The following is a 13,420-nucleotide window of genomic DNA, read 5'->3' on the forward strand; positions in this document are numbered from 1 at the left end:
GAGATGGCGGGGCCCTGTTCTTAGCAGATGTCGTGGCCGATCCCGTTCCCTCACTCTGATTTTGTTAATAAGAATTAATGAAGGGTGGCTGTTTGCTGTTGCGTAGGTGGACTGTGGTGTGTGTGTGTGTGGGGGGGGGGGGGGCTGTCCATCTAATATGGTTAGTAAAGTTGAGCTGACAAAGGTGTTGGGGAGATGAGGCAGGAGGTGATACAGGTAAAACCTAAACACTTGACTCTCTCCCCTCATCACAAAGTCAATACAGTGATTGATGTCATTCTGCAGCTTCTGGAGGCTGGAGAGGATGGACGGTCATCAGCTTGGTAACTCAAATGCAGTCAAGCTTATTTCAAAGTTTTCAACAGAAGAATACTGAAAATATTGGGGGGCAACAGATGTTGATGTCAAACAGTGGAGAGTCTTAGACCTTCTGAGATACCTGCACAAAACCATCTTGCAAGCTTTTAGTGAAATGTTAGTTGCATCCATGCCATGAGCTTATGATGTCAGATGCAGGGAACACAACAGAGCCACAGCAAGGCCAAAAAGAGTTTGTGTTTCATTTCCTTGCACACTGTGACTTTTGTGGAGTCAGGACCACTGCAGAAATAATGATCTTAGATAAAAACAAACAAACTAATCGTGTTTCCTAGCAACCCAATCAAAATATTATATTTTTTAAATTTTTCTTTTTACTTTTTTAAAGCTCTTTTTATGCTTGACTTTAGAAAGAAAGAAGGTGGTAACAGGGCCATTCCCTATCACAGCTCATAAATCATCTCTATATTCTGATGAGGACCTTACATTATTGACCTTTGACTGGTCCCTCACAAGGAAGCAAATTGTATTTCACTATTATTAAGCTGCAGGAGAGGCGGGGGACAGTTGGTATAGTAGAAAGCTGTTGAGCTTGTCAATCTGGGGCCACAGTGGAGGGTCACCCCTGCAGAGAGTTGCTTCCCTCGCATTCAGAAGTCATCATGAAGGTCGTCCCTAATTGGTGCCTCTGTCCTGTGTACCTGCTGTGGCCCCCTCACTCTGCCTGCACTCAGGTTTGATCAGCGAGGAGCCTAACTGTGAGGCCTATTTCAACGGCGTTTTGAGATTCGGCTGACCGCTTGAGCAAAGAGCGAGGATGAGAGAGACAGTTTAAAAATGACTGACTCGTCAGCATCGTGCTTCAAAAAATACCTTGGGATAGATTAAGAAAAAACACTCCTCCCCCCCCCAGGAAACTAAAAACCATCCCATGCCGATTTTAAACGATAGATAGCCACCTTATTGTCACAGATCTCAGGGGTGTCAAACATAAGGCCAGGGGGCCAGAATTGGCACTGCCAGATTTTAATCTGGCCAACTGGACATTTTTGGAAAATATGGAGGACATAAATTTAGGAATTTTAACTGTAACTTTATCAAATTTTAAAACTTGTGCTGCTGATAACGACTTCCCCCCACGGACATTCATACTAAACCAAAGTAGGAGATAAACAGATTAATGACATAAATGTTTCATGTTTTTCACAATCTAAAAGAGAAATCATTATTTTTTATACTCTGTCCACAGTAACATAAATAACTAAAATAAGATGAATTATACATTGTTTGTGAATTATAAAAAACTTTTGGCTCTATAATTACAGGACAGTCTTGACAATAGGACAGACTTTTTTCTGTAAATTTAGTTTTTTTTTTATTTTTGACAATGCTCTGTATCACGTAGAAAAAGTATCACGTAGAAAAAGCGGCTCAGCTGGCTGGAGTGTTCACGCACATCTTCAACCTTTCCCTCTCTCTGTCTGTAGTCCCAGCCTGCTTCAAAATGGCCACCATCGTCCCTGTACCCAAATCCTCCACCATCTCCTCATTGAACGACTGGCGACCTGTAGCCCTGACCCCCATCGTAAGCAAATGCTTCGAGAAGCTGGTCAGGGACTTCATCTGCTCTGCACTACCCGACTCACTGGACCCTCTACAGTTCGCATACCGCCACAACAGGTCCACTGATGATGCCATAGCCCTGACACTACACACTGCCCTGTCACACCTGGAGAAGAGAGACACGTATGTGAGGATGCTGTTTGTAGATTACAGCTCAGCATTCAATACCATCGTTCCCTCGAAGCTGGACAGGAAACTGCAGGATCTAGGACTGAGCAGCTCCCTCTGCAGCTGGATCCTTAGCTTCCTGTCTGACAGACGCCAGGTGGTCAGACTGGGCAGCATCACCTCATCCCCCATCACACTGAACACTGGTGCTCCACAGGGGTGTGTACTGAGCCCTCTCCTGTACTCACTCTACACCTACGACTGCACAGCCACTAACAGCTCCAACATCATTGTGAAGTTTGCGGACGACACTACAGTGGTGGGTCTTATCACCAACGGTGATGAGACGGCTTACAGGGAGGAGGTCAGCGCCCTGACCCACTGGTGTCAAGACAACCATCTCACCCTCAACGTCGCAAAGACAAAGGAGTTGATAGTGGACTTCCGGAGGTGCAGAGAAGTACACACCCCCATCACCATCAACGGCGCTGCTGTGGAGAGAGTGAGCAGCTTCCGGTTCCTTGGAGTACATCTGGCTGAGGATCTTACGTGGTCAGTACACACAAACAAAACAGTGAAGAAGGCGCAGCAGCGCCTCTTCTTTCTCAGGAGACTGAAAAGATTCGGCATGAGCCCCCGCATCCTCAGGACCTTCTATCACTGTGCCATTGAGAGCATCCTCACTGGATGCATCACCACCTGGTATGGCAACAGCACCGCCTACAACTGCAAAGCTCTCCAGAGAGTAGTGCGGTGCTCTGAACGGATAATTGGAGGTGAGCTTCCCTCCCTCCAAGACATCTACAGGAAGTGCTGCCTGAGGAAAGCGGGGAGGATCATCAAGGACTCCAGTCACCCCAGCCATAAACTGTTCAGACTGCTTCCATCAGGAAGGAGGTTCTGCAGCATCCGGTCCCGTACCAGCAGACTGAGAGACAGCTTCTTCCATCAGGCCATCAGACTGCTGAACACGTCATAGACACCTCAGCTTCACTACTGGAACTTCAACATTATGCACTCCACACTGTATATAAATGCCACTTGTTTTGCACATATTCAACTCTGTATATTTTATATATATTATTATTATTATTTTTTTTACTATTTAATTTGTAAAAATGTGTATACACACACACACACACACACACACGTAGGAAAATATTTAGTATACACATCCAGAAATGCATACACTATTATATATTGTACATATATTTATTAGTTTCAGGTTGGCCATTCTTGTATTTTGCTCGTTTGTGTTGTTGTGTTTGCACATCTCTGTTGCTTGTGGGGCTCGCACACAAGAATTTCACTCGCATGTGCTGTGCCAGTGTGCCTGCACATGTGATGTGACAATAAAAGTGATTTGATTTGATTTGATTTGAAAAAACTGAGACGTACTATTGTTGGTGTCGAGAAATCTCAGGGATTAAACGTACAGTTCAACTACTTGAGAACGACAGGAAGGAAAGGCTCACTGCTCTGACCCACTTAAGATCAAACTGGGTTGTATGTGAATCACCTGGATATCAACCTCACAGCATTAACACACAAGATGAAAACACTTTTTATTTCATTACGTTATTTTAATTTTCAGCTGTGATGTTTGATCATCTCTTTCGTGTGCAGAAACATTTGCTTGTCACTTTTATTGGTTTATTTTCTGCCTTTTTTTGGGTCAATTTGATTCATATATTACTATGTAAACAAAGCTGTTTATTCACCTTATTAACTGCAGTGGGTTGTTTGCCAGCTGTCAGTTTCTGTTTCAAACTAATCTGCTTCTCGCACCTGTAAGCTCCACAGGGGCGTTCACTCATCACTCCCTGAATTCTGCATTTAAATAAACAACAATTTCAAATGCGAACTCTGTGACTGAAAGGTTTTTATTTTTATAATAAAAGTATTTTACTGTTGCCACGTTTGTAACTATGGAAACATCACACACATAATTTTAGATTTGCCCAGCTGCAAGTTAAGAGGGCATAACTTTTTTTTAACACCTCAGAAGTTAGCAGGCCTGTCAGATGCTACGCGTTCAAAACTGCATTCCGATCTAATGTTAACATAACCGGGAGGACAAGGGCTTCTTTAATGGTAGAGAACACCATAAAAATGCTCCAGCTAGTCACAAGGCTCACTCAGATGACTGCAAGCTGTTTATATCCTTCACATCTACTTTTATAACACTTGCCACAAACACACAGCGTGCAGTCTTACAGAACCCTGCTGAACAATAGCTCTGTATTCTGGCTGTGCAAAACAAATTCATGAAGAATATACACACTCTGTAAGAAATCAGGGGTCATGAGCTGCGGATCCCTTTGATTTATTGGCACAGGATGAGCATCATGATTACACCGGATAACAAACCACTGAGGTTTAAGCAATGGACGATATGCAAGACATGCTGGCGGGAAGGGGATTTAAAACAACAAAAAAACATGGCTGAAATTTCAACATCTAAAAACAGAACGATAAAGCTATGAAGAGTATTACATAAAGTTGTCAGTCCCACCATGTAAGAGCTGTAAGGTTTAAGTAAAGGATGATTTTATGGCGTTACTCCTCTAACCCTACCTCATTCTGCTTTTATCGTAGCTTCATGATGCTAAAACACAGGTTAGACCAACACTGCCATGATTTGGCCTGTTAATGGTGCTAATAGCAAACAGCCAGTCAGCAGCAGTGAGGCTTTTGGAGGCACTGATTATTGTTCACATGTCACAAAAAGATCCCTCTGCCTCTGGGTGCTCTTCTTCTCTGCATGGCCCTCTCTCCTTTCCTCCCTCGCTCACTCTCTGCCTCCCTTCGTCCTTCTCTCTTCAGTAGCCCCATGGGAGCGTGAGGGTTGAAATGACACACAGTGGCTGACTGTCGCCCAGGGGCCTGGGTTCTGGCCTTGGCTGGCTGGATCTGTGTGGCAGCTGGTGAGCCCGCTGCCCTCTCTCTGGCCTGCAGCATCAACAGTGGTGGTAGTGGGACTGATTGGAGCCTCACTCTGATCTCTGACTCTGGGGCTGACGCTCAACTGCTCACTGCTGCCCACACAGCTGGTGGTGAGGAAGTGGAACACAGAGCGGGGATGTAATCAGGAAAAGAACAAAAACACGCATACAAGCACACACACAGAAACTAAACCGTCCACTAAATGCACACGGAAAAACCAAATCCTAACAAAATAGCATCAGATACAAGGAGACGATGGCAATACCCACAAGTCTGTGGGGTCACGATATGGAACCTGGAACATCCTAGAAATGGGACAGACTGTGAGGCTGCACGGAGGAAGCAGCGTTTCCCCAAGGACATAACGTGCTTCCAGTTAAGTAACATCTTAAACCTTCTTTGAAACTGTAATACTTATCACATGTTTGAGTTCAAGGCTCAGATTAAACAAATAATCATTCATAAATAGAAACACCTTTCAGCCAAGCTAGCAGCATTTTACTGCAACCCACAAAGCCACACAAGACTTTCCAAAGTCAAAAACAAAACAAACGGCCTCAAATCGTCGCTCCCATCATCACTGAGTAAGCATTAAGGTGCCAGACTTCTCATAGTGTTAGCATTACTGAGTCACCAAAGGGTTACAGAGACAGACACCCTTCTTTCCTTCACTTCCTTCCTTCCTAACGCTTCATTAAAACAAAAAGCCTACTCTATCAGGCAATATATTTATTAAAAACAGTGACCTTGTGTGAAAGAATGATTGAACTGAATTACATTTGTAGTAGCAGTTATTCCCTTTATAGTACCTAACGTAGAAAAACTTTGTGTTCTTTGCCTATCCTACATAACCAAAGATAAGAGTACAGGTTTGCCACTAAAACAAAAACATCTAGGCGAGAATAAGAATCTGAAACGCAGAATATCAGTGTTACAGTATGGAAGTTATGATCGTGATGTGACGCAGTCTTGGTAAGCACACGAGTTGTCCAGATCTGCGGCAGGATAGTGATGAGTGAGACTGGATAGGCGGAGGGTGGTGGTCAGGTCTCAGTGGTGTCTGCTGGTGTAAATTCTGTTCCTGAGCACAGCTACTGGAGGGAGGTGGTGCCGGACACCAGGGTAGCGCTGGATGTGGTCGAACCAGCGGGTAACATTCACATACTGCTCCCTGTCCTGGATGGCCAAGTCAACCTGGGAAAGAGAAGATCATTGGAGGTGACGCGTTTAACCGCATCGTGAAGGCGAGTTAAACTGACATCAGAAAATCTATTTAACACAGTCAAAGATGGTTTAACAGTCATGAGTTTCCTCCAAAAACAATCAAATATGAACCATTACAAGTATAAAGCAGTGAGTTTCCCTCTTCCCTCAGTTTTATCCTGTTATCAAAAACATGTTAATGCTGCCTATCTGGGTCTCAAATACACTCGCAAAATAGATTCTTAAACACGAGTTTGACTTCCTGGTTAAATAAGGATGAATACAATCAGTAGAATTTACTCTCATTTTGGTGAAAACCTGGATACTTTCTTCTACACTATTTAGAAATCCCATTAAATGAAGAAGGAAAAAAGGAATCCAGTTTTAGTGAAACTCTTATGAGGAAAACAAAACGCTAACGAGAGGCTACATGTAAGCAATGCTTACATTCATGAGATCACATGCGAGAAGTGTTGATGCACTGGTTTAGGTTGGTTTGAATGTTCTTATCTAAAAATAATTACACTTGAAGAACAGCTTCGTGACGACTGCCTTTTTAATGCACTTTTGATGATGCGCTCTTATTAATATGGCACTCATATGTGATATAAAACATGTATTTGTCTCTGTTGTCACAACTGAGCAGATATCAAAGCCTGAAACAAACCAGTTACAAAGTTCAGCAGATTTCACATGATGATAATCACATGGTAACCAATTTTACACTGGTTTTCTTTTAGTTGCAGCATAATGCAGGTGGACAACTGGAAATGTTTGAAGCACTAAAATGGCCTTGGAAAACATTATTAAGCGTGTTCACATAATTAAGCGGAATATGGAAATTCCTCAAAACGGACAACGATCCGGCCTACAACCATTCCAGCATCAGTCAGGTTTAATGTTTGTGTAAAGTAGTTTCCCATGAATTGAACATCAGCGCAGGCTGTGGTTAAGGGTCGCACTAGCTGACCTTCTGTCCCCGAGGTTAAAAACCACACTGACTGCAAACCAAAGTGACGCCCCTCTGCCTGGTGGCGTGGAGTGGGAGGAGGTGGGGGCCTTCCATCTTTGCCACAAAAACTGACATCTCTGAACATGTGATCTCCCCCCGCCTCCATCTCATTCTGCCTTTCCCATTTCTGAACTCGCTTGTTTTGTTTTTTCATTCTGTAAGGCGTAGCAAACTTACTTGCCCCTGTTCTGAGGGTAAAGACATCACTTTATGCCACATCGCTTTATCTGACTGAGGAGAAGTGAGAATCTGTTTATAATCCGTGTGTTTATTGCCAGCTTGTCCTCGGTGCCCTTTGGCCATGTGACTGGTCTAATTGTACGTTATGCAAGATGACAAATTGCTTATTAAAGTTGAGGTTTGACCAAAGTGATTGTTGATAAGGAGAGAAAAGCGTGAAAGATGGGGTGGATAGATGAATCCTTGGTAAATGATTGTAAGAATGTAATTAGACAAATAACTTTGAAAAACCTAAAGACAAGTTTCTAAAAGGTTTGGTTGTTACAAAGTGTTTCCTAGAAGCACATTTTAAAGATTCAAAGTTAATGTGAACACCCCAGAATACATTAAGTTGATAAATGTGTAGAAACATTGAGGCTTATGAGTGAAGTCGGCACATAAGGGAGCTTCAAACAGGTAACTTACTATGACTGGATGGATTCCATAGTACATAAAAACATCAGCTAAGGTGAACTGGTTTCCGGCCAGATAGACCTTGTCTTGCAGGTAGAGATTGAGGTCCTGAAAGAGGAAATTTTAAGAGCATAAAACACGCTATGCAAATCAGGTCATTTCTTATGATAATTTATGCATTATGGTAAGTATTTCAATGCAAACACAAATGTCTTAATGTGACAGATGGACACATTATATGAATCACTAATGAAGCATCCCTAAAAAAAGAGATGCTGGGACTACGAAATGTTACTGTCTCGATGGACATTATAGACTTAAAGGGGGCACATCAGCAGGTTCATTAACCTATATATCTGTGGGTGCGTGAGGTACACGAGTCTGGTTCATGGCTTGCGTGCGTGTCTGTGTGCTGCTATGTGGATAGGAATAATATGTAACCTGAGGGGGAATGTCATCTCTCCCCATGACTGGCGACTTAGCACAGATGCTGTACAAAACGGGCTATTTGTTTACTTCTCAACCAAATGACTACAACTCTCGCTTGCAAATCTAATGAAGCCATCTTAAACTTGGGCGGCACGTCGTGCACTCCTCAGTCTGTGTCTGTGCAAGCAAAGTCGTGCATGGAAGTGCTGGTCCCTGGGGAAGGGACCATCTTTAGCACTTGTACATTGTGCGAAGGCGAGGGAAAACTCCAAACACACACAGAGCATCTTGGGGGCAAATGGAGTTATTGTGCGGGAAGTGTGGGTGATGCCAAACAAGGCATGAAGACTGCAGACTTCCTCCCCTTCCACAGTCAGATCCTTGCTTTTCTGTAGCCTACAGCCATCAGGCTGAAGCCTAGTCGAGCATCAGAGGAGAGGCAGCTCTCCTGCTGCCCTGCACCCAGCACATGGAGCTCAAACCTGGGTTCTTTGCTACCTGCTAACTGTGCATCAGTGCTGTTGTTGCATTCAGATAAAAATCCTACAGAACAGTCAACTCGAGCTGATGAATAACTAAGAAAAGGAGATACAGGTGCACTAATGAATCACACCTTTTCTTTATTATTTCTGTACAAACTTGATGCTCCAGATGCTATTTTTTATTGTTGCTGCCATTCTTGGACTCAGACACAGTGATCTCTCGAGTTTATACCACTTTCATTTGGCCTTCAGGCAACCATAGCCGTCAGTACACTGCTCCATCCATCCATTTTCTTATCTGCCTATTCAGCCTTGGATATAGAGGGAGGTTGAAGCCTGTCCTGGCTGACACTGTGTGAGAGGCTTTTTACTTTCAATTGTAACACCTGAAAACATTAAACAGGAGTCAAAAAAACAGAATAAGTGAAAATTATTTCTGTTTACACTGAGAGTTTACAGTTTTGTCAAAAACTGAATGATCGTGCTCTCCACTCACTGAAGACAAAGTACTTAGCAGATGCAATCATTTGTATACTACAGCATTTGCATGCTGAAACAAAAGATAATAGTCAAATTGAGTGGCAGCAGGAAGTTTTCAATACTGGCCTGATTTGTTTAAAGTGGAGTGACAGACTTTCACCAACACTCAGCTTGTCTCTGGGTTCAGGGCCAACCCAAACTGGCTTGTTTATCAACATATTACATGAGTGACAAGATGTTTACTTCGGAAACAAGTCTCAGCTTGCGAAGCAAAAATGTCTTATTTGCATCCTGGGGTGAGAAAGTTTAAAAACTCCTCCAGATGACACTTTTATCTGAGCATAATTTAATGGGAGATGACTGGTGTGCTTAAAAGGAGAGCGTTAAGGACGCGGCTCAAGCAGCAGGACAGGACAGGGGGCCACCGGGCACCAGTGCTGAGCTGCTCAGGGCGACTTCCGTCTGTAAGTGGCACCATTAAAATATTTAAGAGGCCTGTCCAGATAACATGCTGCCGCACAGCATGACTTCTCAGCCATGCCACAACAGCGTGTCACGCTGAGAAGTGCGCACATACACACACACACAAATGCACAGACACTTCACGCTGACAGGACGGTGCCAAGAGGCGCGCGGCATCCAGCCGACCAGCGGCTGACGATCCGTTTCACGCTGACTGGCGTCAGGCACATTAGAGTATTTTGCTCTGTCGCGTGGGGCCATGTCACTGAAGGGCCATACATCAGCCCGTATTCCTGTCGCTCGCGCCTTAATAAGGCAAAGAGACACACACATTGACCCAACTGGTGCTCACAGGAGGTCAATGTGGAAGAAACTGTCAAAGAAACTCTCAAAGAAAGAGAACAATTTTAACACTGATTTTAGCACAAAGAAAAAAATAAGACTTCTAAGCATGCTTGGAAACATCAGGATTAAAATCTGGGATCATTTTAAGTACGTATGCATTTAACTCTAGAAATGCTGTTTCAATGAAAAGGAAAGGATTTCCTTGAAAATCAGCTCTTTTACCTTTAGGACGGTCTTGATGTCTTCCTTTGTGCAACTGTCGAGTTTGGTCACTCTGTACTCGAGCCACTGCTGCACCACCGCTCTGCTCTCTGCGGTGTCACCCAGCAGCTCTGGGCGCTTGGCCTCTTTCGCCAGGTGACAGGCGATGGTCACCAACCCCACCAGCGGAGGACCATTATTATTCTGTAGCACAGGTACCTGGAGGGCGAGGAGTGACAGTGAGGGGTAGTTACAAACAATCATTTCAATGCATCAGAAGCCAGCACTGTCTTTCTAAATAACACGCTTCATTTCCAGTGATGGCAAAACGTCCCTAATAAATGCATTTATTTTATTAGACTGTCTGGATCTCATATGCACGCCGATTATCAATGTGTAATTTGGAAAATACTGATTAGTGAAATTACGATGGACAGTTAGGTTGATATCCAGAAGAAAGAATTTAATATGGGTGGGAAAAAATACTTTCACACCTTTTCCTTATTAACCTTTCACTACAGCTTCCTTTAAAAAAATCTGGAGCAGATTGCTACCCCCACTTCTACAAAAACATTATTTACTGTTGTTTTATTTACTGACACATAGATAGATAAATTCAAATATCCAGTAGCTGCATTTAAAAACAAAAATACGTCCGGTCATGAATATGAATAAAAAGATAAAGTAATTAATGTTGAAAAAAAAAAGACTTTAAAAATACAACAAAAACGGTTTAAGGTTTTTAGGAGGACGCAAAATGTGTATGAATGAGTGATGATGATTCGATGATAACTCCAATAATACAAAATGACACTTTTAAGGGCTTCATTTTGGAAACTCTAATTTGTTCATACTTTATAAGACGTTATTATCAATAGCTATAATTTTTCGCAATTTTCCGTTTCGCAAATATGTTTATTTTCCCCTGAATGAAAATAAATTGCATAAAATAAATAACAAGAATTTACTATTATTAGTACTACAAATTAAATTTATATTATTTTAAATATAGTTCTATATACACTACTAGAGTTCACTTGCTCTGTCCATCCCATGGTACTGACAGCTAACTCCTCCCCTCGCTTAGTTTCAATGGACGGCTATAGACAAAGCATGGGGCTACGTCTATTATAGCTTTATGCTATCCACTATGCTGACTTTTCCCAACAAGACCGCTGGCAAACACATCTCTCTGCGTGGAAATGCTGGGGTAATGGAGAAACTTAGCTGACAACAGACGAACAGCCCGATATAGACACACTATAAGCACAGCTTTATTTCCAACACACATGCATGGCGTGTTAGCACTCCCCTGCTATAGCTAGGTGTCCCGGTTACAACAGCTCGGAGGGCGCCTTTCAATTAAAATGGCAATTGTATCACCTGCAGTAAATGACACAGTAATGAACCGTTATATCACCTTTTTATCCCCCTGCGTACTGTACTTATTCGCCTTTTTTTGTCCAAGGTATTTCTCCAGCGAAGATAGCTCCCGCAACGCCATGTTTGTGACTGTCGGACGGGCAGGGTAGTGTGCGAATGATGTGATTGGCTTAAAGTCGCAATTCCCGCCCACTCACGCTTGACTGACTGAAGATTTAACCAAAGAAAACTTGGCATACGAATCCTTTCATTGTATTGCATCAGAGCTTCGCCCAACTTAACCGATGAAACCAGTCTGTGAAAAAATAAAATAAATTAAAATACAGATACCTTTATGTTTTATTTAGTAAGGGCTATTATATAAAATTGCTATAAAATTACTTTGTAAGGAACTATAATGATAACAACAACAACAACAACAATAATAATAATAATAATAATAATAATAATAACGATCTCCAAATAGATTACATAATTTTTTTATTTCAGGAAACAATGAAACTCATTCCTACATATATATTAATTTGATCATAGATTTATTGCAGATGTTTTTTAGATCAACCTGTGGATGCAGGTTACAATGCAAGGTGTCGCATGAAATTCACTGGGTTCAGGTATTTTGTTTTTATGACTTTCACACGTTTACACCCAAATAAATGTTGCTGCCATGGGTGGAGGAGAGTGCATCTTCCAGACTGCAAAAATTGCTAAAAATCAGCTCAGTGAACCTGGCACTGGCCTGGCCTCTGAGCTCCCCAGATTCTAGACCAATCAAGCGTTCATGGGATGGGATGAAACAAGCCTGATTTGTAGAGACCCCACCCTGCAACCCACAGGATCTAAAGGAATGCCAGCGTTTTACTGCCAAGCACAGTAGTACACACCCAGAGGTCTTGTGTCTTAGCCCCAGCAGACCAGAGCTAATATGGCATCACAAGGCAACCCGCAGTATTGTGCAAAATTCTTGAATCATCCTTCATTTTTTTTTAATATATCGATGGGCGCATGTCCAATATTGGGTGTAACATAGTAATGCACTACTGTAATAACATTACATAGTTCAATAACAAAGTAATGTAACTTGCTACTGTACTAAATTTAGTAATTTGATTACAGTTACAGTTATGCTGTTACTTTCCTTACAAAGGGTTCTTCAGTTATCTCTGTGCAGTGCAGTTAGAAAGAAACATTTTTTCTTCCTTTATTTAAGTAACATACTGCATTACTTTTAAGAAGAGTAATGAGTGACGTGTAATACATTACTTACCCCAACACTGACCATGACACGGCCTCCACCATGTTTTACAGATGGCTGCAGACACTCACTGCTGTCCCTCTGTCCTGGCCTCCTCCAGGAGGCTGATGAGGTTTCAGTGAACAGTAGACGTATCAGCTGATGGTCCAGATGCTCAGACCCTATGTCTGGATTTTTCCCCTGTTTCTTAAGGACATGACTGTCAGATACTGTTTATCTGCTGTAGAGAGTTTCAAGGCCTGACCGTTTTTCTTTTATCCAGTTGCCCCAAACTATTTAAGGACACAGTGCACACCATGCTGAGAAAGACGTTTTCAGCTAACAGCTCTTTCACCTTTTTTTTATCATCTTATAAGATAAGATAAGATAAGATAAGATAAAACTTTATTAATCCCTCGGGTGGGTTCCTCTGGGAAATTCGGTTATTGCTGATAAAGTAGTTTTATGTCTGTCAAACTGTGTTATCTTTGGTAGTTTTCATAGATTCAACTAAAGAAACTGAAACAAACAATGTGTTTTTGTGACAGGCTGCTGCAAATG

The 13,420-nt window shown here is 42.3% G+C and overlaps 1 protein-coding gene across 1 annotated transcript; it reads right to left on the minus strand.

Annotated features, from left to right (window-relative positions):
* Positions 1-3,918: 3,918 nt before the first annotated feature.
* Positions 3,919-11,790, minus strand: eef1e1 (eukaryotic translation elongation factor 1 epsilon 1). The gene is made up of 4 exons (XM_040044199.1): positions 11,663-11,790; positions 10,264-10,461; positions 7,856-7,951; positions 3,919-6,189 (listed from the first exon to the last, which is right to left on the minus strand). Exons 1-4 carry the CDS (start codon positions 11,744-11,746, stop codon positions 6,046-6,048), a joined length of 522 nt encoding a protein of 173 aa, XP_039900133.1. The 5' UTR covers positions 11,747-11,790; the 3' UTR covers positions 3,919-6,045.
* Between the last annotated feature and the right edge of the window lie 1,630 nt (positions 11,791-13,420).

Source organism: Simochromis diagramma, unplaced genomic scaffold, assembly GCF_900408965.1.
Source record: "Simochromis diagramma unplaced genomic scaffold, fSimDia1.1 OVJJ01000602.1, whole genome shotgun sequence".
Taxonomy (NCBI): Eukaryota; Metazoa; Chordata; class Actinopteri; order Cichliformes; family Cichlidae; genus Simochromis; species Simochromis diagramma.